Source organism: Acomys russatus, chromosome 11 (assembly GCF_903995435.1).
Source record: "Acomys russatus chromosome 11, mAcoRus1.1, whole genome shotgun sequence".
Taxonomy (NCBI): domain Eukaryota; kingdom Metazoa; phylum Chordata; class Mammalia; order Rodentia; family Muridae; genus Acomys; species Acomys russatus.
The window spans coordinates 33498405-33525404 of NC_067147.1; the positions used below are offsets into that span (position 1 = coordinate 33498405).

Here is a 27000-nt window from a genome sequence, read left to right on the forward strand (position 1 = left end):
GTTACTAAGAGGATATGGGGAGGAGGATGTCAAAAGAGGCCGTGATATAAGAGGTTAAGGGGAATAATGAAAAGGAAAGGATACCCTGGGTTAAGGTATGGAAGTGAGGGGTAGAGAAGAGAATATGGTGAGGAAAAAAATCACATTCGTAAGTAAAATTAAAGTTTTCAAAAAGTTGTGAGAAAATCTATTACTGTATAGCTTCCTAAAATAATACATACATACATACAAACATACGTACATCGCATACATACATACAAACATACATACATACCATACATACATACATACATACATACGTACATACCATACATACATACATACATATATACATACCATACATACCATACATACCATACATACATACATACATACATACATATATACCATACATACCATACATACATACATACAAACATACAAACATACGTACATACCATACATACATACAAACATACATACATACCATACATACATACATACATACATACATATGTACATACCATACATACCATACATACATACAAACATACATACATACATACATATCATACATACATACATACAAAAACATACGTACATACCATACATACCATACATACAAAAGTACACAAATTGAACTACTCTATAACATGGAAACAATTTCCCACTAGATGCCACAGACTAAGAGAAGACTCAATGCCAGGATAGAGTAGGCACCCACCCAAACACTGTAAGAGACTGTGTTGCCCTTCAGAACCTGATGCTAAGGCTCTATTGTTAAAGAAACCACATACCAAAGAACATAGAGAAATCTATCTGATATGCTCCTAGAGCTTCATCCTTACTACCTAGCTCTTCATGGTCCTGGAAGGTGCTATACACACTCCTGGAAGAGAAAAGCCAACATCCATCTTACCCATCGGTGAACCCTACAAGCAACAATAATGATAAACATGGCAAGACACAGCTGCTGCTGCAATAATGGCATGAATGTCAAGGAGTAACCAACCACTTTCTGATTGGATTCAAGACCTTCTCCACACCTTGAAAACCATTTTTGGCACCATTATTGGGGCAAAGAACCCATGCTGGACATTTTATAGGCCCTAGGAGTCAATATGCTACTATTACCCTGATAAATGGGTATAGTATTAAACTGCACAAATCTATGTGCAGTTTATTATATTAATTAGTCATTAGGAATCAGTTTAATATTATAAGGATAATGTTATACCCAGAAATCAGTGCATCTCTCAAACTGCAACAGAGAAACTTTTTCTTTGCAGTAGTTGGTGATTAGAGACCCACAGCTGTTAAAGGTGCAGAGAATAAGAGACTGCTGAATGCCCAGCCCTAAGTCATACAAGCCAGAGATGGTGGATTTCATACTCATCCAGACACAGTGCTGAAGTTAAACCTGTGAAGGCACAGCAACTTTTCAAAATCACTTTACAGCCTGATGCCAGCCTCCTCCCACCTCCTCCCAGTCCCATCCGCATACCCCTCTCCTACTCCCTCCTTTTTCTCAGTAAAGAGGGGGCCCTTAAGGGGTATAGCAGTTGTGATAGTGTGCATAAATTCATGCAAGCTCAAACCAGACAGAATCGTAACATGAAAAAGGGAGGTGGACACAAAGCTCCACCCTTAGCTGAGGAGCTACTGGTGATTGACAGGTGCTGGGAGAGAGAATGTAGATTTTTCCTAAGGGTGCATTCCCTGGTAGGTTGGTCCCATTCCTGTGGAGGGCTGCACATCCAAGAATATAAGTGCAGCACAAATTGTACTTGACAATTTTTTTTTTAAAAGGAAGAGGGCACAAAGTCAGGTGTGTAGGGAATGGTGTGTTTCTGGAGGGAGTTGGGGGTAAATATTATCAAAATACTTTGTATAGAATTCTCAAAGAACAGAGAGAGAGAGAGAGAGAGAGAGAGAGAGAGAGAGAGAGAGAGAGAGAGAGAGAGAGAGAGAGAGAGAGAGATCTCAACGGGGAAAGCCAAACTTGGTGGCATACATCTTTAATCGCAACACTTGAGGGGCACAAGCAGGTAGATCTCTGTGAGTCTAAGCCAGCCTAGTCTACGTAATGGTGCCAGGCTAGCCAGGGCTACATAGTGACACAGCATTTAAAAAAGAAAAACAGAAATAATGAGAAATGTTTGCATACCTCTTTCTGACTTCACAACTGGGTTCCATTGAACTAAGTGTCTTTCTTTTTGCTAATACAGGACAAATTTGATTGTCATAACTCTTATGAATGAAAATTGAGGCACCAGAGTACGTGTGAAAGTCATACCCCACTCTCCACTCAACTGTGGAGAATGTCCTGTCCATTGGCTAGATCTGGGTAGAATGAAAATTGAATAGTGTGATTTGGAATTGTAATTTAAATATAGAAACACTTCAACAATTTTAATTGCTATTGGATTCAATCTACACATCAACTGAGAGAATGTCCTAGTCTGTGTATAAATTTATTTTTGACTTTTGGAGCTAGAAAGAGTACACTACTCTTCCAGATAATTCAAGTTCATGTCCCAGCACCCACGTCACAGAGCTCACACTAATTTAAACTCTAGCTCCATGATGACCTGACACCTTTGGCCTCTGGGCACCTGCACTCCTATTATGCACACACACTCACACAATTTAAAATAATAAAAACTTTAAAAAGTATTTATGTCTTTTTCTTCATCGGCATTTTATAGTTTTCAGTATATAAGTCCCACGTGTATTTTGATACATACCCAAATGCCTATATTTTTGAAGCTATTGTCAACATTATGAATTTTTAAAGACTTTTTAAAAAAATCATGTTAAGTTTCTCTAACAATTACAGGTATACATTTTTCTTAGTTGAGTTTTAGTGGCGTGCAGATTTTGAAGGGTTTTCCTATTTTATCTTGGTTATTGAATTTATGTGTGTGCAATTGGTCACAGTAATTCTTTATTATCCTTTGCCATCTGCAGAGTCTGTAGTGATGTCTCCTCTTATGTGCAATGGTTCTTTCTTTCCTTTTTTTGTTTGTTTGTTTGTTTGTTTGTGATTCTTCTTAGAGGCTTGTTATTTTTACTGCTATTTTCAAAAATCAACTTTCGGGGTTTTTTTGCATTCTTCATTGCTTTTTAATTAATTTTTGCTTATTATTTTCTTCTTGGAACTCAATAATGTTTAGTCTGCTCTTCTTTTCCATGGTTTTTAAGGATGGTATATTACCTTGAGGACTTTCTTTTCTAACACAAGGACTCTTTTAATTGTAGTGTGTTTCGTTTTTGTGCACTTCAAAAATATTTTCTATAGTTGTTTGAAATGTTCTTGTTTAATCATGGATTATTACAAGTCCTAGTTTACCTTGTACTTGGAGGGTTTTTTTTTTCTATTACCTTTTTTATACTTGAATCCTGTTGTGTCTCAAGGCACACTTTGTAAAATTTCAATTATCTTACTTAATTGGCACTCTCCACTGCACTGAAACAAGTGTTCTACAAGTGACAATATGAACCGAAGTAGATGAAAATTAGGCCAACATGGCGCCTACATATTAGTGATAAAAACACATTTCCAGCATGTTTATAAAGAAAGTTACTTCATTTTCTATACTTATCTTGAATCAAATGTTTCAAATATGAGAGGCCTGTTATTTCCAGTCATATGTATGTGATAGACTGTTTTGTGAATAGGATTCAGGCAACCATGCCTTTATCGCTCTCATTTTCACAACTAGAAGAAACTTGATGATTAAAACAAAGACAAAACAGCAACAAATCCCTTAACCTTGAAATGTCTGCAGGAAGAAAGGTTTGGAGGGAGTGTTCTGATAAAACAGTTTCATCAGTTACCCTCTTTGTAGCTCTTTAAGTGCATAATTTGACTTCAATTTCAAGTCTTGGGGTATATTTCTTACTATTTCAAAACCCTTGGCATTGTGGGGGAAATAAACTAAGATCTACTGATGTATATGGGTAGGAAGGTAATCTAGAAACTAGTGGACTTGGGTTGGCCTTCGAGATGAGTGGGTCTCAACCTATGGGCTGTGAGGCCTTTGGAGTCATATATCAGAGGTCCTGTATATCAGATATTACAGTATGACTCATAACGTAAATTACAAATTAGTCATTCATAATAGTAATATTACAGTTGTGAAGTAGCAACAAAAATAATTTTATGGTTGGAGAGGCAGGGTTCACCACAACATTAAGGACTCTTTTAAAGTTAGCAAGGTTGAGAACCACTGTTCTAGACTCACAGTAACTCTGGATAATAAAGCAACCCAGGATGCAACCACATCCAACAACGAATTATTTATATCCCTGAACTCCTAAGTTCAAGGTCAGTGGTCCTTAGCTGGTCTCTGTGCCTCACAGTGAGGAGCCTCTCTACCTCCTCTGGATGACAATCCATTTTGTTTTTTAACTTAAAAACTTGTGTGTGTGTTTCCTTCTCATTTCCATGGTTTCTGATGAGAAACCCACTGCTTTTCACGTAGCTTCCTGTGTGTGAAGTGCTCTTTTTTCCTTGCTATATTTACGATACTTTCTTTTATAGTTTTTAAAATTTTGACCTTAAGATATGATTGCCTTTCGGTTTGTCATGTTTGGGGTCTGATCAGCTCACTGGCTCTGTGGTTTGATGACTCTTTCGAGATTCAATAACTTTTCAGATGTTCTTAAAAAACAAAACAAAACAAACTTTTGAATCTTGCCTTCTTTTATCTCTTTCTAGGATCCAGGTGACAGGAATGGCAGAGCTGTTGTTACAGTCTCTCAGATTCCTGAAGTTTCATTTGTGTCCTGGCTAGGGTTTCTATTACTGAGAAACTCTATAGCCAAAAGCAATTTGGGGAAGAAAGGGTTTACTGGACTTACACTTTGATATCACTGTTCAACATCAAAGGAAATCAGGACAGGAACTCTCTAACAGGACAGGCACCTGGTGGCAAGAGTTTACAAAGAGGCCAGGGAGGGGTACTGCTTACCTGCTTGCTCCTGTGACTTATGGAATTCAGGACATAGAGCCCAGAAGTGGCTCCACCCACAATAGGCTGGGCCTTCCCTCATCAATTACCAATTAAGAAAATGCCCTACAGGCTTGCCTCCAGCTCTATCTTTTCTTAACTGAAGCTCCCTCCTCTCAGATGACTTTAGCTTACGTTAAGTTGACGTAAAACTGTCCGCCACAGCTTGTTTTAGTCCTCTCTTCTTGTTGTTCAGATTCAGTAATGACTACTGCTCTGTCTTCCCTTTCAATTACTAAGAATCAACTTGCGGGATGGGCGTGTTTGTGAGGAGCGATTATGATTGCTAATTGAGTTAGGAAGACCTGCCCACTGTGGGTGGCGCCATTCCCTGTCTGTGGAGTGAGGGAGCTGAACAGCAGCAGGCATTCTAATGACCGGCTGCTTCAAGCTCCTGTTGTCTTAACTTTTACACTAATGACACGCTATACTCCTGAACCATGACCCAGAATAAACCTATGCTCCCCTAAGTTGCTTTTTCCAAATATTTTATCACATCAACTGGAAAGGAAACTAAAATGTTCCTTCAGTGTCTTCTGGTAGGGTTTTTGGTTTTTGTTGTTGTTGTTGTTGTTGTTTTGTTTTGTTTTGTTTGTTTGACGCCATCCTTTCACTTTTTCTTTCAATTTCAGCTTTATTTTTTCAATTCTAAAGTTTCTTTGTGCTTCTCATTTATAGTGTGTTCAAATTTTTCTTCCGACCAAGATTCTAATTTTTTTTTCTTTCTTTCTTTCTTTCTTTTTTTCTCTCTTTTGTTTCATTTTGTTTGAAATAGGATCTCTATGTTACATGTCTCTGGCTGTCCTGGAACTCACTATTTGGACCAGGTTGGCCTCAAACTCCTGGAGATCCATATGTCTCTGCCTCCTGAGTTTTGTGATTAAAGGTGTGTGCCACCATGCCTGGCAAGATTGCTACTTCTTAGTGAAGTATTACTCCACAGCTTCTAATCATACAGATATATCTTAGTGGTAGAGTGTTTGCCAGCATGCAATGAGTTGGATAATCACCATTATAAAACAAACATTTTTGTAGATAAGTCTAATATCTCTGTAATCTCAGTTTACATATCTCTATTGTCTTTTTAGTGCTTAATTAATATATTTATTTTGTAAAAAAATTTATTTTAATAGTTAACATTTATTTTTTTCAATTTCAATAATTTTTATAAAAATAGATAAAATGAATATATATTACACTTTACATTTTTCATTTGGAGTAGCAGTGATTATAGCAGATCTATTTTTTTAAGGCTAGAAATTGTTGCTGCAAGTCATAAAAATGTTAAAATATTGTCTATTGACAACTTTGATTTAATCCAAACTTATTTGAGCCTAAAAAGTTAAATAGACTTTCAATTTTGGAGCAGTTTTGGGCTCAGAGCAAAAGCGAGGGGAAGGCACAGATATGTCCGGCTGCACTCCTCCATTCTGGTCACATCCTCCAAGGGAGCAGTCCACTGTTAACATGGGAAATCCCCAGTTACCCATGCTATCAGTTAACTCTCTCCCCACCATGACCCAATGCATGATAGGAGCAACCTAAGGCTGGGAGGGCTTGTTTTGGTTAGCAGTTTGGTGTGGGGGACGGGGAGGGGGAGGGGACAACAGTAGTCCATCCTGACAGGAACTTGGCAGCATCGTGAAGCAGCTGGTCACATTGCCCCAGGCAGCAAGCAGCATGGGATAAATACCGGTGTGTACCTTGCTTTCTCCTTTTCCTGTTTTTATCCAGTCCGTGAGATGGTGCCAACAACTGTCAGGGTTTTCTCTCCTCAGTTGAGTGTCTCTGGAAACACACAGAGATGTGTCTCCTAGGTGAGCCCAAAGCCAGTCAAGTTGACAAAGAAGAGTTCAACCTTCACACACATCATGGTCACTGAAAGCCCACCGTTCATATTAAGCTTCATTCTACCGCTGCGAATATTATGGGTTTGGAGGAATTTAGAACAATGTGTATGTGATATACAGAGCTGCACAGTTTTCTGCCCTAGAATCCTGTGGACTTCACCTGTTCTTTGTTCACTCTCCTCTAGCCCTTATTGGCTTTTATATCCACTTTGAGAATTTCCTAGATAGTGGTATGGTTTTTTTTTTTTTTTTTTTTTCTTTCTCCTAAATATGGTTACTTGGGGCATTACATTATGGGACTCCGTATTTTTGTCTTGTTTTGCTTTGTTTCTCTGTGTAGCCTGGCTGTCCTGGACTTTCTTTGTCAACTAGGCTGGCCTCGAGTTCACAGAGATCCACCTGCCTCTGCCTCCAGAGTGCTGAGATTACAGGCGTGTGCCAACATGCCCGGCTGGAACTCTGCAGTTAATCTTTTGCTTTCACTAGCTTTCTGGGTTGCTGCTCTGGCAAGATGCAGCTTTGTTACTGCCAGGTCAGGGCAGCCATTCCAGCTTCCCTCTAGGGCTCTAGGCGTCTTCCTGGCTGGCTAACATGGAAGTACCTGTAACTGTCCTCCTGGCAGCTTCCTCTGACATTGCTAGGACTGAAATAAGAGTCCTGAAGGCTTGACTGTGCACCTGACCTCCTTCAGTACCATCCTTTGGATCCAGAAGCATCCTTGTACAGCCAACGGAGTAGAAATCTAGACCTCTGCTCTGTTGACCAGAGCTGTCCACGGGGGGTGGGGGAGGGGGGAGACTATGCTTTTTCCAGTGGTGTGTAGAAGACAAAGTGTGGCTACTGTGTAGTTTTCTGTCTTGGTAGGGTGTCTCTTTTCTTCAAGTAGAGAGAACAGGCTTTGGTGACTTCTTTTGTGTGTCTCCCTTGGTATTTCTGAATAGTTTATTTCTTTATTGTGTGTCTGGAATAGATAAAGCATAAACAAAACTCAAGGAGGGCTGGCAAGTCAGCTCAGTAGCTAAGAGACTTGCTGGGCTTGGTTTCCAACTTCCATATGATAGCTCAGAACTGTCTAACTCCAGTTTCTAGGGATTTATTACCCTCTTGTAGTGGTACACAGACATACATGCAGAAAAAAAACCCCATACGTATATATAAAGAAGATGTAAATATTTGTTTGAAGAAAACCCAGGGAACGTTGGATTATATTGTTCCTTGATTCTGAAACCCCTAGCTCTCTCTCTACCATCTTCTGGTAAAGTCACTTTCCACAGAAGCCCAATTCCTTCAGTTGCACTTAGCAAAAAACTAATAATAACAATAATGATGATGACGATGATGTAAAGCATCTCCTTCTTTTTACTGTAAATGAACATCTCTAAACATGACATCTATGTATTATGTTTTTGTTGTGTGTGTGACACTATACTGTACATGTGAAGGTCCGAGGGCACCTTGCTGGAGTCAGATCTCTCCTTCTATCATGTAGGTGTTGGGCGTCTGACTCGGGTCCTCATGCATGGTGGCAGATACCTTTATTGGATGAGCCCTCTCAATGGGCCTGACATCAATAGATTTGAGAATTTAAGGATTCTTGAGTTTGGGATTTTATGAATAGGAAAACAAAGCGACAACACAAAAAAGATGTTTAGATGTGATCTTAATAAAGTTGTTTTCACCAATGGAGCCATATGAACACAATTGAAAACAAATGGCCATCTCCTAATCTAACAGTATCTTTTCATACACACACACACACACACACACACACACACTCAGACTCCAAAAATCTCAAAAAAAAAAAGCTCTGTCCTTTCAAATGCACAAATGTGGTGTGACCAGAATATGTGACTTTTCTCGCCTCTATGTACTCAGAGGCAATCCAGGTACTGACTGGAAACAGAGAGGGAGGAGGCTCAGCTCTCACAACCTGACTACAGTGGGAATAAAATTGTTCATAGAAGGGCAGTCTAGAATTTTGAGTGAGATGCTTCCCCGTTCGTCCTGTGGGGTATGCCTCAGGGAAGTTTCTCACAGTTGATCTCTAAAACCCAAGCTATTTTTCTGTGCAGGGCACTAACCTACATATGCCCACATTCTAGAATGACTATCCAATAAGGTAGACATCAATTACGTCCATGATGAATACCCATGATGATGTAATGGCAGAAGCTTGTTTTAAATTTTTAATTTTTATGTGTATAAGTGTCAGATACCCTGGAGTAGTCCACGTTCTTAACTGCTGAGCCATCTCTCCAACATTTCTTCGTTGCTATTTTTCTGTGTAAATTTTTATTTATCTTTCTTTCTTGTGCTTTCACCCTGCCCGTCCCTATCCCTGCCCTAACCTTTTAAGCCTAGGAGTTATTGTGCTAGATGTGGGGGTTTTTTTTTGAAAGCAAAGAATACATAACTAATTAAAATTAAATAAATATTTTAGTGCAATCCCAATGAAATTAGGCTCTGCAACTGCTTTCTGTCAGACATATTGACAGTATGAGTCACCCTGTCTCTTCAGGTTACTGGAGACAGAGTTGAGACGGGCAAAGGCAGAACCCTTGGCTTTGCATCATGGCTCTAGCAGTCTGGAAAAGATTCCCCCAGCATGAGGGTATGGTCTTTGTGGAAAAGAGGGGTTCTCTTTATGGAAAGAAACGCTCACATCCCCATAGTCTCTTCTTATATCAATAGAACTCTCTCTAGACTTGCTTGTTTCCCAGACATCCACCACGCCAAGTGTCAATCTCACCTGAGATCCTCCACAGAAGAGCTTGCAGTTGTCCATGGTGTCAGCTCGGAAAGGAACTGGCTCAGGCTTCCGTGGGGCCAGGATGCAGAGTTGCAGGAGGGAGCGAATGCTCTCACAGTCTCATCAATACCACAGAGCAGATGGATACAGCAATTAGTGTAAAAATAATTTTGCCAAAAATATTAACACTTCTAGACTTTTTTTTTAACCAGGGAGGGGTGAAGTTTCAACTCAATAATTTTCTGAATTTCTAGAATATTTATGGGTGAGCAACAGGATATAGGGGCTTTGGTTTTATATTTATGTGGAGGTCAAGGTAACTGATAGAAGCAAAATGTAGAATTGAGAGCAGAAAGGTTTTCTGGTTAGTATGTGCCATGTGGGGCATGGTAGCACATGCTTGTAATCCCAGCACTCAGGAGGCAGGGGCAGGCAGATCTCTGTGAGCTCGAGACCAGCCTGGTCTACAGAGTGAGTTCCAGGACACAGGACAGCCAAGGCTACACAGAGAAACCCTGTTTCAAAAACTTTAAAAAAAAAAAAAAAAAAAAAAAAAAAAAAAGCGCTGCAGCTCTTTAGACAAAACACTGAAGTGATTGTTTTATTCTCATTTTTTTTTCAAGTTGTCCAGAACAGCTTAGTTTGATGGCTTGAATAGAGACTAACAAACATTTTCTGCAGAGGACCAGAGAGAAAGTATCACTGGCTTGGTGGGCCATGCAGTCTTTTACAAGCATTTGGACTCGTTGGTTTGTTGCACAAAAGGAGTTACAGAGAAGATGATGATGGAAAGGGATGATGATACTCAATTAGACACAATTTGCAACATGGGTGGCAGGTAGATGGCGACTCCTGAGCTAGAGCCATGACCTGGCCATTTCAGTTCCTCCATTCCATATAGAAATAATCTGTCTTCTCCCAAGTTAGAGCGTTTATTGGATGTATCAAACTTCTAAACAGTCTACACCTTTGAAAGCATTAAAAGAAGTCATCTTGGCATGTGGTTTCCAAAAGTTTTTTCATACAGTAACAAACCCTGTAGACGTTATGGCTCCCCTCCGGTGGTTTACTTACTGCTCAAGCATCCTGGTCTTCTTCTTCTGTTTCTAACTCTTTTTTCTTCTTCCTTTAGTATATACTCATTCATTCTTCCTTTTCTTTCCATCGGTCAGGTGGGGTTTTGTAGGGTAGTGTGACATCCTAGTGAGGAGCAGTGGGATAAAATGATGTCAAGAGCAGACAGAAGCCTCGGAGAAGAACCCAGTGCTTGCCGGGCATGGTGGCACTCGGGCGGCAGAGGCAGACAGATTCCTGAATTAGAAATTCTTTAGACCACTCTGGTCTACAAAGTAAGTTGCAAGGTAGCTAGGGCTACACAGAAAAACCCTGTCCTGAAAAACTAAATTGAAAGAAAGAAAGGAAGGAAGGAAGGGAGGGGGGAGGAAGGAAAGAAGGAAGGAAGGAAAAGAGGGAGGGTGGGAGAGAGGAAGGAAGGAAGGAAGGAAGGAAGGAAGGAAGGAAGGAAGGAAGAACTCTGTGTTTATTTGTATCTGATGTGAATGTATAGTAAATTTAACGGAATCTACAAAAATAAAACTATTAAATGACCTTAGAGTAAATTCTAGGACAGATAGAAGTTTCCCTATATTTAGAACAAAGCATGAAAATATTTTTAAGTAAGTAATACTTAGTACTGCATTAGAATAAAAATATGAAATAAATAAGACTGCCCACTGGAAACTATAAAACATTCTAGAAGAGGCCAGGCAGTGGTGGCACACGCCTTTAATCCCAGCATTTGGGAGGCAGAGACAGGCGGATCGCTGTGAGTTCAAGGCCAACCTGGTCTACAAAGTGAGTCCAGGACAGTCAAGGCTACACAGAGAGACGCTGTCTCAAAAAACAAAAACCAAAACAAACAAAAAACCAAAAACAAAAATTCTAGAAGAAATAAAAATTCTCAATAAAGAAGAGATGATACCCTAAAATGAGCTGTGAGATCCAGCAGGTCTCACACAGCCTTTGGGAGAAACCAGCAAGCTAAACCTAAAGTGACAGGAAACCGAAAAGACACCAAGTCCCAAAGATGACTTCGAGGAAAATTTGAAACTACAGACAACCCAGCTTCCAGGATGGTTCCAGAACTGCAGCAGTCAATGCAGGTCCAGCGAGCAAAGCAAAGGGCAAGAAAACCAGGCAGGGACTTTAGAGGACACTGTGTAGTCATTGACACTTGACGAAAGTGCTAAAGTTAATTTAATTCTAGAAAGAATAATCCTTTAAGCAAAATGTACAGAAAAAATTGGTGTGTGTGTGTGTGTGTGTGTGTGTGTGTGTGTGTGTAAGGGAAATTTGGAAAAGGGAATAGAGAGAATTGTGATATAGATCTTGAGTGTGTACAGCAACTAGTTCAAGGTCGACCATAGATCTGATGTAAACCCTAAAACTAGAACTTCTAAAAGAGGAGATAGGAAAGCAATCTTTGTGGTCTTAGACTAGTCTCAACTCAAGTAATATTGGAAGTAAAACCTTTCAAAAATATTAAATTGGATTTCACCACAATGAAGGACATATATCCTTCATAAGACAGTTTGGAGCATGAAATGATGGTGTCTGACAGGAAACACTAGCAAACCACTTTATAGATAAAAGGATCATCAAATTTCAATAATAAGAAAGCAAATGACCTAAAAAAACGGAGAGGGGGCCCAGGCCAGTTTTGTGAAGATGGTGGCAGTTGAGAATGGGAAGGATGGGCAGGTAGGATGACTGGGGACCTGCCTATGAACATGTCACACCACTAGCTGTGTTTGTACATGCACGATATGTAAAGTTGACACATACAATGTACAATGTACCAAATTGTACATCAAATGGGTACATTTATTTTATGTAAGTCACACCTTAAGAAGTTTGATAGTTTCTACTAATAAAATGTATTTTTTATTACATGTGTTTCTCTATGTCACGTTACTTTTTTGTGTGTTTTTATTTGTCCTTCACATTTTCATGTTTTCTGTCCAAATTCTATATTAATTTTAAAATACTCTAATTTATGATGATATATATGGCAATCTTAGCAAATTCTTTTCATGGTAAGATGTTGCTATTTTTTTTTTCAAGAAGATCATGAGATATGACATTTAAAGACTTTTGGAAGCCTCTTTATATCTGTTCATTTAAAATACAGATAAAAAGCTGGTGAGCTGGCTCAGCCTACAAAGGCACTTGCTTCCAACCCATGACCTGAAGACTCACATGGCAGATGGAGAGAACCAATTACCACAAGTTGTTCTTTGATGTCTACACTTGTGCTGTGGTGCGTGTATATGCACACACACACACACACACACACACACACACACACACACACACACACACTCAATAATAAGCATAATTTCAAAAAGAAAATTAAAATGCACTGCAAAGAGGGCTGTCCATAAGATATGATTCTTATTCCATTTTGTGTGATCAAATTTTCAGCTACATTGTTTGTTCTCATTCATTCACTCACTCATTCATTCATCCACCAAATGTATTTCTGGGGCAGGATTTGAAAATACAAGACTCTGATAGTACACTCTATCTAGTTGCAGTTCACGTATTGAATGAAACCCTATTGATATTAAATGCAGAATTCTGACATCTGACTGGTTTGATTTTATCTGACATATTATCTTTTAAAGGTAAGAAAAAAAAATGCCAAAAGCCTCCATGAACTTCAGTACCTGGGGCACAGAACTATTAATGAAACCAAGTTCTTATTCTGAAAAATAAGGTTTCTGAACTGTACCATTTGGTATGTGAATTGCTGAGTGCATCTGGGACGTCGGCATTGCCCAGGCCAGCTTGTCTCTTACTGTGCGATTCCTAGTTCTTCGTGCACGAACCCCTGTTTGAACTGTTTGTTTTTTTAATCTCCTCAGGCAAGGAAGATTCCTGTCCTTTTTAATTTCCTTTTCTTGGGCACATTACAAATACCCTCCCTGCATTTCTTCAGGTCCGTTGTAGTGAAGCCAACTCTTCATTTTCTCTGCCTCTCACCTGCTTCTATTTATTTGTGTACACGATGTCAAAGGAAAGCAAAAAGCAACACCTCAGAATACCACCTTGAAAGCGAAAATGCCAACAAATTCTTTTCTGCACCTGAAGCTTTTAATTCTTTAATCCACGGTGGAATGTTGCTTAATTACATATTTTATTATGCAGAACTGAAAATTATGTACTTTAGTTTCCGAAACAATATGAAAGCATGGACTGTTTATAAAGAGAGAGAGGCTGGCTTACCTCTGGTTTTTCTCTTAAACATATTTGTGGGGTTCTCCTCTTAAAACTTGGCTCTTTGAGAAAAATCTCAGAAGGCTCTGGGGGAAAAACAAAATTTTAAGTTTCCTCTAGAAATGAGAAGATTCACTGTTTGGCAAAAATGCCACATAATCTTGCAGTACTCCAGTGGGCAAAACCTGCCAGACAATTGGCTTCTTTCTGTAGATGCTTTGTCTTAATTTCTGTGAGTTTCATAAGTATTTATAGAAAAACGGGATGATAACGGGGCTTTTCTTTTTTGTGTGTTTTGTTGTTTGTTTATTGTTCCATTTTTCCTAATAGTTTCTTATGAAAAAAATGTGTGTATGCCTCTCATTCATAAGAAAACAACAGAATTTGGGGTTTTTATTCCAGGGTGAAGCATCTCACGTACTGTTTAAATCAGTGCTCAACTTTTTTTTTTTTTTTTTTTTTTTTTTTTAATAAAATGCATGTTGCTTTGTATCTGGATTGCACTGTATTCAAGAACTTCATTGAGAAAATGGGAGAATTGAATTTAAGGTTCATGTGGCCACTTGGTAGCTGAGCAAGTCAGTTAGTGTATTGGAGCTTTCCTGTTCACTTGTTTCTGAAGTGCGGATGTTAGCATCTGCTGTAAGTGCCTCCTGGTGGGATGAAGAGCCTTAAATACGACACAGTGACGTCTTATAAAATGAAGCACTTTTCAAATGTTGCTGTCAGCCTAAGCATGTTGGAGGGCAATGCTGGCAGGTTGGATGTCCTTGCATCAGAATTAAAACTACAAATGTGTGTGAGTGACACACACGGAGCTGCTGTTCGGCAGGTCTGTGGCCTGGACAAGATGGTCCCTTACATTGTGTTGCTACAGAAGCAATACATCAACGCGCACCGCTCATTATGTGTGCTTTAACACTCTTGAGTTAGCAGGCACCGTCAGACCTTCCACAAGGGGAAATTGGATAGTTATAGACACCACGTTTTTCAGTGTGAATTAAGGACTGTCACTAAAAGGAAGATTTATTTGAATGTATTTCTGAGTGAGCTCTCAGTAAAGAAATAACACTTGGTGCAAAATAGATCACTTTGCACTTTCTCCACTCTGACCTTGCACACAGCTCCACCGCATCTCTCACTAGCCACAGCTATGCCAAGCCCAGGTCAAGTGCTTTAGTTACAGCGGCTGGAAATAGCCCATAGGAAAAGATGACCTCATACCCATCTTTGGCACAAGGAAAATGGCTGCGACTGAATTTTAGTAGTGTTCTTTTCATAAAACTAAATGTATGTATACACATATATGTAGAGGAATATAAGAAAGGCTTAAAAATGTTGCTCATATTTTAAACATTAATTTCAAACTATTTTTATTTAACATATGGTATTGTTAAACATGTATAGTAAACTTGACATACACCTTTCACCAGTTTTGTTAGAGGGCACTTTATATTTTATCAAAAATTGTGCGTATTAATAGATTGTGGTTCAGCTTTTGTCCAAAGACATGCAAGTATCCACTATTTACATTTAAAGGGTCGCTTCAGAGGGAACACTGAATTCAAGAATAGGCCCCTTGAGAAAATTCCTTCTACGAACATTTTTGATGGTTCCTGCCTTGGAGCTGCTGGGTCCCACGCTGCCATCACATTTCTGGCTGGCTTTAGCACAATAGTCCCATCTCCATTGCTATATTACAGGCCACACACATTTTAATTGCTCTTGTTGAAAATATCACCAAGCAGTTCATAATATATCATTTATTGAAAATATTGTGACAATCAAGGACCTTGTTATCAGTCAAATGTGAACAATTGTGACCCAGGAAGAATTTAATAATAGCACGTGTGGGACACTCATTTTTAATCACTCCTGAACCATTTTATTTTATTTTTTCTATTCAAGCTATGTATTTTAGATAAGCATAGTTAGCTATAGATACTACTGGGGTGGACACTTAGGCTCAGAATTTCTTAGTGCTAAATTCCAGTGAATACACTCTTTATACATATATACAGACTTTGTTACCAAGTGCCACACAAGTAGGGCACATATATTAGTTACCTTTCAAAGGTTATGTGTCAACTCTGCATATTGTGTGGCAAGAAGATACTATCAACATCATTTTTTGCATAATGTGCAAGTACTATATGGCCACAGAGTGTAATACAAATTAGTGGCAAAGTGCTGAGTGAAGGAATCCATGACAGACTCAGATGCGCACAGTTGAATATTACCCAGAAACTACCTGACTCCGCTAACATCTTAACAGCACGGAGCACTATGTCCTGTCCAGCATTCAAACATCTCCGAAGTACTGGGACAAAATGAAGTTTGCTAAAGGAATTTTACCAACAGCCATAGGCAACAAGAGAAACATGAGTGACGATGACATTGGGAAACAACACGGATCACTAGGAGAAATTTTCCAAAATACACTGTCTTCAACAGTTTTGCCCACACCGTCATGACCGTCATGGTTTGCCAACGTGTGCTTTTTCCTAAAGTAACAGAAAGTCATGCTAAAGTTCAAACATCTGGTAATTTTTGCTGGCACCATGGTGTTGCTTTCTAACACACTCGTTTCCTAGGAAGTATCATTTCAAAAGAACTCAAGACTGCTAGGAAGGGGTAAAATCTTACTTGCAACCTGATTTCTCCTTCCAAAAACCTAACACTTTTTATAAGTATTTTGGTATCTTAAGTGTTGGTTGGTTTTTGTTTTGTTTGTTTGTTTTTTAATTAAAAAGGCACCAATTCTACTTGATGCTCTGTTGACTCTTTCAAACCTGGGGAAAAGGAGGACTTGGTGGCATGCTAGTTGTTTGTTTTCTGTTTTTTTGTTTTTTTTTTTAACATTTGAATTTTAGCTCGTATTATCTTAATTCAAATGCCTCTAGCTCTAATAATTACTTTTCTGCATCCTAGCAAACAAGAAAGTTTGCATTGTTTTCTCATGTAGTTAAAAAAAAAAAAAAAGGACAGGAAATGAGTTTGCATCAAAGCAGCAGCAGTTCAGCTATGTTTCAGAGTAAGGTGTTAGTGGAGTTTTCAAGGAGCCCATTTTGGACCAACAGGAGGGGCCTGCAGCTCCCAACCCTGAGCTCCCCAGGCCTGAGGAAATGGTCCTCAGGAAGAGGATAACTGCAGAACTCTGGCTCCATGAACATACCCCCACTAACACTCAGGGGACCCCCAACAAAGGGATACAAAAGACAAACAGAAAAACAAAAAACCAAAAGTTTTTCTAGAACCACAGCACACCTGCCACTGGGGCATGGAGGGCAGCTCAGAAGTCGGTTAGGGTTCTGGGGGCGTTACTCATATTTTCTTTATGTACTTCTCAGTTTCGACAATGGCAGCCAAATGAACTCAGGGTTATTTACCTTTCCTACTTGTAAAACAAACCAAAACCAAACCAAATCAAACAGCCCAGTCCCTCCCCTAAATGCTTACTATGAAGGGTCCTCACACAGAGGGTCTCTTAGTTCTGCTGCTAATAATGGCTTTTAAGAATACACCCTAGCTTAAAGAAAAATATTGCCGTAATTGAAGGAGTGTGAGGAAAAAGCGGATACAGCCTTTCCAAGTACTTATCAGCTACATTAAGTAATATCTGTTGAGGTCTTTGTCCAGCGTAGTAAGCAAAACAGGTTGTTATCTTCTGCCTTGTGACATCCCATACCTACTTAAAAGTGAGCATGTGTGCGACTTGAGCTCCGTAAGCCGGGGGAGTGTTCAGTTCTCTTGACTGAGCCCGCAAAGCCAGCATCACGTACCTATGTGCCATGGCTGTCCTTGAGCTTGGCCCGAGTTCCTTCACATAAGCAGACAAACCCTGCCATGTCATACCATACAAACAGTTTTAATTGTGTAGTTACAGTCAATAACCACTCCTAATCAGCACATTTCTGCATAAAGAAAATTGTGATACACTTATAAAAACAGCAGCTGTAACAAAATAGCTGGTGTTTTCATAGTCATAAACTCATAAAAAAGAAATACACCTTTATACAGAAATTTTATACAGATGTCGCTTTAAAATTGATTGTAAACCAAAGGAAGACACATTGCAAACATCAATTATTTTCACATTAATTGCATAATTTTCTAAGGTGATCTATTAGTTTTATTTACCTAAGCTTATTTGCATGATAGTAAAAATTGCATACAACAACAAAAGTGAAGCTTCTAGAGTGAATTGCTTGGATAACATAGACTTTTATAGGCAACTGTGTAAAGCACATTTTCTCTATTTAAAACTTTTAAGACACTTTGTTTTACTGCCCATCAAAATACAGTTATAAATAGAAAGGAAATCAGTATGCTAACAAGAGAAGCAACATTACATTGAACAGAAATTTCCAAAAACTTAACTACAACATGTTGCTGCAGGATCTACAAATAAATAACGAGGACTAAATTGTGTTTCACATTTTCTTTTCCTTAAAAAAACCAAAACAAAACAAAAATCATGTAACAATGAGAATGAAAGAAAAAGTACAGTGAACTTTTATTTCCAAAATAAAAAACAAATTTTAATTACGGCAGTGCCATATAATACAAGGCATTTGTTGGCATATGTCATCTTTTAACTGCATTCCACAGTCTATAGTTCTTTTTTTAACATACAATCGAGTAACAAACTCTTTTTTTTCCTTTTTCTCTTTAAAATAAGGGGCCAGTTTCCAAAGACCAGTGTGGAGTGTTACAGAAATAATTAAAGGAAAGGCAGTCATAATCACAGAAGTTATAATGCTTATTTGAGGTTCCAGAATAATAATAATTAAAAGGAAAACCAATCTCTGGTATCATGCTGACAGGGCACAACACCTCGGTGCAGCCCTTGAACACAAATTCTACCATCAAACAATCCTTGTTGCTTCACCGTGGCTGCTAAGCAGTTTGTAAAACAGAGTAAAACCTTGAGTGCAGTTCTGTCTAGTCCGTCCGACTTTCTGTTTGTGCAAGTTTCTGAAGATTCATTGGTCAAACGATAAACAATGAAGGGGTTTCTGAGCGAACGCAAGGTGGACTTTTCGTTTTGTTAGTAAATACGAGTGGTGCCGCGGCTGAAAGGAACACTTTTCTCTCAGTCTTTCAAGTCGGCATTAATGTCCGTGCTCCCTTCCACTGACAGCTCATCCTCTAGTTTGACTGAAAAAAGGGTGTTGGTGCTTTTATCCTGGGCGTTTTCCTCCAAATCCTTAAGCAACTCTTCATCTTTGTACTCGGCCACATCCACCTCCAAGCCGGAGTTGTCCTTCAGCTTGCCGTGGTGCTTAAGGTAGTACCGCTGGTTCTGAAAGAACTTGATGATGGTGTATTTCGGGAGGTCAAGCTGTGCGGACAGAGTCTGGATGGCCTCTTCATCCGGGTACAGGCCCACATCTTGGATGAAGCTCTGAAGGATCCCCAGGGCTTCCACGGAGATTTTGGTTCGTGGCCTGGTCTTCTGCCGGTTCTCCTCATCAGACTCTGCAGACGAGGCCACCGTGGGCTGCCGTGGGGGGAGCCTGGGGCCTGCCTGGGGTTGCGGCTGCGGCTGTGGCGGTGGCGGCGGTGGCTGCTGCTGCTGCTGCTGCTGTTGTTGCTGCTGCTGCTGCTGCTGCGGAGAAAACAAGCAGACAGTCAGATGCTGGGAGCCTGCTGGAGTGAGAGGGGGGTGCTTGCCAAAGCCTGTGCAGTGCCTGACAGGGAGGGGCAGACACTCCGAGAAAGAGCAGGCCAGCTAACCGGGCCCCACAGCCTTTATTAAATAAACAAACCCGCATCTGAGCTCAGAGCTGGGCAGCTAGGAAGCAGGGAAGCTTGCAGGGCCACTGTGCCCCACTTACCAGTTATCTATGGAGGAGAAGAACAGCTGGGAAAAAAAAAATGTGAGCCATGCACTTGCTGAGAAGGCTATGCACCTAAGGCCGCCACCAAAGCACATCATGATGTCACTAATTAATAGACTTAAAAGAAGAATCCTTCTTAGAAAGGATTCCACAGACATCGTCAGAAGGTTGAACTACGCAGCCACAGGGAAAGCATTGTGCCCGGCCACACTGCGTTCTCCACCGGGAAAGCTTAGCTGTGCTGCACTCTGTGACTGTACCATGGAGGAGCGCATAGCAGCAGCTTCGCCCACTCTGCACACCTCTTGGAGGTGCAAGGATGCTTTGTGAAACAGCTGCAATTCTCTCTCTCTTACACACACACACACACACACACACACACACACACACACACACACACACACACACACACGCTTCCCTACCAAACTGCACTAGGCTAACACTAAGTTTTTTTTTCCTTGCCCCCACCAAATAAAGGTTCACTCCATTCTACACCAGCTGGCGAATTGTTTTGTCTATAGTAAACTACGATGTGACTAGGCTTTAAATTTAATGTATACAGACACTTTTTCATAATTAGTATCTGCATATGTGCTGTAATTCCTGTACACAATTATACGTAACAAACGCGTGGCATGTGTCTACTGAGCACTCGACATCCATAATTCTTATCAGCCAACCCAATCAACCCTGGGTGTGCAACGCTGCGACGCATTAGAGCATCCGTCCTGTGCTTAAGCCTTTCCTCTTTTCCCCCTAAGAAGCAATTTTATTAAAAACAATTTACATTTTCAAACAAGTACTATTTTTATTACTTAACATATATCTTTCTTGTCTTTGTTTTAGCTGAAAAATCGGGTTTTCGGGCTTTCACAATTATTTTAGTGCTTAATATCCTAAGGGATTCTCTTTTTCAATTTGTTTTTTCCTTAATAAATACTCAAGGATTTTTTTTCCCCTGGTGGATGGATAACTCTATTATTTTAGCTACAGATATCAGTATTTTTCCCAGATAGCAACACCAAGAAGACATGTGGGTGATTCAACCAAGATGCTAGGCATGTTCCTGGGGCCCTGGAGACAAGGGCATTTCCCTAAAGGAGAAAGTTTCACACTCAGAGCAACCTTCAGACTTCAAAAACAAGTTACAGTTAAATTCCACTAGAACATGCTGCTAAGTCCCTGAAGCCACAGAAAGCCGCAATACGTGGTCCCAGTGCACAATCTTTTAATCAAGTTCCTCACAGACAGCAGCCTCTCAAAAAATAAAGGGCTATGCCCCCACACAGGCTACATGAAACAAGGCTGAAGTGTTGGATTTCTGGACTTTGGCTAGAGCCGTGGTCATCCTATCACTGTCCTCAACACGTCTGAAAACCCTGACTGAGGAAGCTGGCTTTCACGACACCCTCTTTTCTCTCTTTCTCCTGGCACAGGGAACTGGTGCCCGCTCACCTGAGGAGCAGCACTGGGCCATGGTGCAGGGGTCAGCAGGCCTGGGAAGAAAGCGCTTCTAGACTCTCCTTTCCCAAGGGTGCTGGGAGAGGGGCTCTAAGGAAAGACAAACAGACATGACTCACCCTGTCCTGCCCTGGGATGGATAGGGAGGCTGTGTGAGGTGAAAGGCAGGATGAGGAGCGTAAAGCAAGATGCCGGGTGGGGTTTCCCTACCCCCCCCTCACTTGGGACAGGTTCCAAGGTATGAAATGTGCGGCCTTCCACCACAACATAGTGGAGCTTCCTCTCCTCCAGGGTAGTATGGTTTGAATTAGCAAGTAGGTGGTGGTTTAAATTCAAATTAAACACACACACACACACACACACACACACACCCCAAAAGATATATTCTAAGCTTTTATATTCAAAACCCAGTGCTAACCAAGACACCCTTACCAAACTTAACAGTCCAAAAGGAGGCTCCTGCCATGTTATGGTGAGGAGACTACACCCAACAGCCAGAAAGGCTTATTCCCCTGAGCAAGATGGCAGTGTGTTGCTGTCTCCTGTAGAAAACCTCTATGTAGACCGTGGGAAGAGGAGAACCACTAATTTCCCTGCTAGGTTGAAGGCTTTGTTTATTTATGCTGTGCTGAATTGGCCAAGGTAAACGAACCTGAATCTGTTCTGCTGGAACATGGATGATGTGGGGCGGCCTGTCGCCATGGTGATGCACAGCATTGCTCTCCTGCTCATAGATGGCATCGCGCTCAGGCTGGGGAAGGCTGAGGAACCTTCGGATCATGGACAGGTTCTCCCACAGGGTCCTGTTTTCTGGAGACGGGTCTTCTTTCCAGCGCAAGAGCTCACATAACCATCCCTTCAAAGCAAAAGGTAACAGGCCAGTTAGTGGTAGGGCTGGAATCTTCCAGAGATGCTAAAATGGAGACCCCAGTAGTTAGCTTTTTTTTCATCCACTCATCACACTCCAATCTGCTTTAATGTTTTTTTTTTCTTTTAATCCGTTAAGAGAGGATAGCTGCAGCTGTGGAGGGAGGAAGCAGGCTCTGCTTCTGACAAACGGTCAGATTTACATCTTAATGGGCAGACACATGGAGACGGCTTAAGTGGGCAAGAGCTCACTGTGCAACGATGAAGATCTGAGTTCGGTTCCCCAGATAAAAGCCTGTTATGTGCCACCCCAGGAACAGGGGTATGGAGACAGGTACCGAGGGCTTGCCTACCAGCTTAGTCTAGTCAAAATGGGGAGTTCCAGGTCCAAAAGAGACCCTGACTCAAACAAAACAAAACAAAACAAGGTGGAGAACCATAAAGGAGATCCCTGGCCATCAGCCGTTTGCCTCGGTAGACGCATGCAAACGCACGGGCAGCCTATACACTGAAGAGATGTCAGGACAGGCATTTTCAGGCCCCGAGAGCAAGAGAACACTCAGTGAGAGAGAACCGCAGTACGAGAGATGGGACAGAAACAAGGAGCTGGGAACATTCTCGCTTGCCGGTGCCACTGAGGGTTGAGGCGGCAAGGTCAGAGCTTTAGAAACAAACTGTCCCCAAAGGCTTTCCTAAGCTTACACTCTCTGTGTTAGACAGGAAGGGTGGGAGAGAGAACACCATGTGCTTGGGCATGAACATGGTTGGTGTTATTACCATGGGCATCTGGAGACTTCTGCAACAAGAATTTCTTAAAGGGAACCCCAGAGTCCTGCTTTTATGCCTTATGCCAATCAAAGTCCCAGTGTGACCCTGTGCCACCCTAAGATTTTCACCCACTGAATGGTTCGACAGAGAACCACTGATGCCATCTCAGATTTTCTTCCTGTCTACCCTGCTGGACCAGAAGCGATGGTGGGCTCCGGCTGGATGCTTTCCCTCCCTCTTTCCTGCTGGAGCCCACCAGCCAGGACAGCCACCCTCTCAAACCGCTGCACTGCCTGCTCACGGTTGGCTAGACTGGAGACATGTCATCTGGACACACTGGAAGGCAGCTCCACTACTTTGCTGGCCCCATCACCCCAGAGACCTGTGATTAGCATACAGATTGGTACAAAGTCTGCCTTGCCCCAAGTGGACAGCCCTCCTGTCCTGTGCACTCTTCAGAGATGCTGTCTCCGTTCTAGTCCCTCCTACAAGCCTCCACTGAGACCGCCCAAGTCCCTTCCCCTTCCCTGTTTCCCTTCGCTCTTTGGAAGCACGAGCACCATTCCCCATTTTTTTGGTTCTGCTTTTAGGAAACTGGTCTAAAATGAGGGGCTTTACTGAAAATTTCCAGGAAGCTAGTTGGATAGCAAGAGACCAGACACTGTACCTCTAGTATATATGAATTCTAGATCTATGCAGGGAGGTTCTACTTTTTCTGTTATTGGGAGATGAAACCAGAGAATTATATAGCTTTCTTTCTGTTTTCAAACTAAATGAGCCATTCAAAAGAAACTTCGATTTGTGATAAAGGTGAAAAGACACAAGGCCTCCTTCTCTCAGAATCAGTCGGTTTGAGAGATTTCAAAAGAAAAAAAGATGAGGGCCGGCACATTAGCTTCCTACTAGCTCATGATTCCAGCTGAGCTGTGCAGGTTTTGCTGTTGCTTTGTTTTGTTGTAGAGTTCAATATAACACTCACGGCTTTAGACACACCAGCCAAGTGCCTCTGAGAAAGTCTGGATACTTTCACAGTTGTTTCTAAGGAAGCAAAGAACACACACACACACACGTTCATGTGCATATGTGTATATAGAGATCTATGAATCTTCACATCTGTGTATACAAACACACACACACACACACACACACGCACCAGTCACCACGGTGATGACAGGACCCTGAGGCCTGCTTCTCACCTGACCCCAGCAGCTCTGCTGCTCTCCAGGCTGCTGGGAATGATGTAGTTTGGCTCTACTTGTATGAACAGACTATAAACTACGAAGCTCCACTTGAGTATTTCAAGTGTTCGAGACACACCTGTGCACCTGGTCCCCTAGAGATATTATTTGGTTCTTAGGGGCAAACACTATTTGGAGCAAGTCGTAAAAGTATCTATTTTCCTAGATTGAAGCCATTTCCTTACATTATGTCTGTAAATTTTGCTGCTGGGTAGGTTTTAGATATGTACCCCCTGGAGGCTTGAATGTGAACTGAGCTAAGAACACTTTCCTAACTACCTTGTCTGCGTCCTTCACTATGACCTCTGACAGAACCTGGATGCCTAAAAACTGGTCTTATTTGCTTTTCTGGAGAAGGGAAAAAGCTTTCTAATGTGGCTGGTAGAGTACTGTACTGTACTAAACACTGAGCTGCTATCATTTTAAATTTTTTTTTTTTAAGAAATAAATGCTTGAAGCTAAAAATTGTCAAAAGTTAAATTAAGAATGATTCATGTCAGAAAAGCTTCTTGGAGAGAGCTAAAAACACTGATGGTCTCATATCCTTCCGAAACTTCTTTAAGTAAGGCAGAGATCACTCGGCGCTTGGATATAAGTGAAAAACATGTGGATCACAGATGTTCTTTGGAAAAGAAAATCATTAGTTCCTTTAAAACAGCTAATAATAACAGCTAATTCCTAAATAATCACACTCATGCGGGTTTAACAAATATTTCAGAAAGAGAACCCTGACTCATTCAACAAACATTTTGCCTATATTGTCACTTCTGTGTCTCTGCACTTCCCAGACAGATCCTTATTTTTATTAATTGCCCATGACTAACATAACACTTCCAGCACTTTGCTATTAACCCCTGCCCTTAAATAATACTTCTAATTCCTTATCTCAAAATAAACGCGACGGATCTGCATTGAAGCGTGTTTCCACTAGCCTTTTAGAGATAGGACGGGCTGGAGAGACTGAAGTCAGATGCTTCATATAAAAATGTTTCACGGTGCATCTGGGAACTGTTAAAACTCTACAAGGGTCTGTTCACAAGAAAAAAAAAAAAAAAGGAAGGAAGGAAGAATGAAAAGAAAGAAGAAAAGCAGGTTGTGCTTATGTGATCTTTAACGGGTAACACACATTTTTGACACTTTTTTCTTTTGTCACAATAGAAATAGACTGATATATGCCCAACTAAGGTTGGCAAAACAGTGACTAACTTTATACTAAATACTTGCAGTGCTGTGACTGACTACCTAAATTTGCTTGCTTTTCACTCCACTAGTCATGACAGTAATCTATGATTTGAAGAAAGGAACTAAAGAGTATATAAATGCCCTCTAATTCCCCAATACCTTTTCTTAGGCCAGTTCCCCAAACCTTAGAATGAATGCATTTGGGAAAGTGATGAAGAGGTCTGAATGCTCCCAACATCTGACAAATAAAACCAAGAATCCCCAAGAAGTACCATGCTGCTCTGATGGGGAGAGAGATAACAATGGGATGCGGTGCTTTGTTATAAGGTGTGAGCATCAGCCTTTGAGGGGAGGTCTCCGAGACTTGATGTGCTGTGTACAACCAAAGGCAGGAGGATCAGAGAACTGCTTTCAAAATTAAATTAGATCACAACTCTTTAAACAGTACAAAAGACGGTGGTAACCTAACAAGCCTTCAAATAAAAGAGACCAATCCATTCTCAGAAAACTAAAATGGCACAAGGAACAACCTAAACTTTAAATGTAGTAAATTTACCAAGCAGCATCACACTGCATCTAATGAGGGCAAAATATAAACAGTAGCCACATGTAAATAAATTAGTACAACTTTCAGGATGTTACTACTTTTCAAACTGACAAAGTTTAATTTGACACCTTCTGTTCCAAACCCTTTGTTTCTATTCAAAATCACGCCTTGAGCTGTTGCTATCAATCACAGCACTTCCCTATTACTTAAAAAAAAAAAAAAACAAAAAAACAAAAAACAGAAAACAAAAAAAACACAAAAAACAAAAAACTGGCATGGACCCTGAATAAGCTGAAAATGCCATGCAGATGAATTCTGAGATAATATGTTCAAACCTGTTATATACAACACAAATCCTGTAAAGTTATGTATTGTAAACCTACATTTATTGAGAACTAAAAGTCTTAAATCCATCTGCCACAAAGGAGATACTGTTATGTACTTTATAGTAACCGACAGCCATCTGCAAATATCTTGCTATCGTAAGCAAGAAAACAGTGCAGAGGATGCTAAAGTGAAGGCGGGATAAGTAACATCCTTCTGACTGATTTTGGTTCGGGATCTATTAAGGAAACAGGGAGAAATGGGAAAGAGAAAAAGCAGAGTGACTGCCAAACCCGTGTAACAAAAATCAAAACAAACTCAGTGACAACACAATGGCAATTTATTATGGTCCATGAAACACATGACTGTATGCTCATTTTAAAGGAAAAATTAGCAGTTCCAAACTCAATATTCTAATGATGTGCTTTGCTGACAGAATCTTGTTGTGCCACATTTAAATAAAAATCCTGGCACCTCCATCTCTCAGCTGCTAATTTCCAACCAAGCTCAATCTCTGATTTCCATGCCACTCTTTTTTAGAGCAGTGCGTTCAAGTCAATTCACCGCAAAAGGGATACCCAGTGATTCTGAGGCAGGAAGTGAATGTCCCCTAAGAAATGCATTTGTTGTACTTGCAAATCCTCCCATACACAGAGATACTTACAAGGTCTGATCTGGAGCAAAGCTAGGAGTTTCTAACACAACTAGTTTTCAAGGGGAAAATAGACTTTGATACTATGTGGGGAGAGCACTTAATGCAATCTGCATATGTATATAATACCATTATGTACATATACATTTTAAAACTAAGAGCTATAAAGAGAGAAAGAAAAATGGCATGCTTTCCTGCTGCACCTAAGAAGGAAAATACATTTAAAAAAATAGAATGGTAATTTGAG

The 27000-nt window shown here is 40.6% G+C and overlaps 1 protein-coding gene across 8 annotated transcripts in view; it reads right to left on the minus strand.

Moving 5' to 3' along the window:
- Positions 1–17647: 17647 nt before the first annotated feature.
- Positions 17648–27000, minus strand: part of Satb1 (SATB homeobox 1) — a 95130-nt gene continuing 85777 nt past the window's right edge. For 5 of the 8 annotated variants that reach the window (XM_051153051.1, XM_051153052.1, XM_051153050.1 and 2 more), the window contains exons 10-12: positions 21828–22031; positions 21170–21265; positions 17648–19479 (exon numbers count right to left, since the gene is read on the minus strand). In XM_051153051.1, the coding sequence (XP_051009008.1) occupies positions 18967–19479; positions 21170–21265; positions 21828–22031 (813 nt within the window). In that variant the 3' untranslated portion in view covers positions 17648–18966. Of the gene's footprint in view, positions 19483–21169; positions 21266–21827; positions 22032–27000 lie in introns of all 8 variants that reach the window. The other 3 variants (XM_051153056.1, XM_051153054.1, XM_051153055.1) reach the window with 3 other exon arrangements.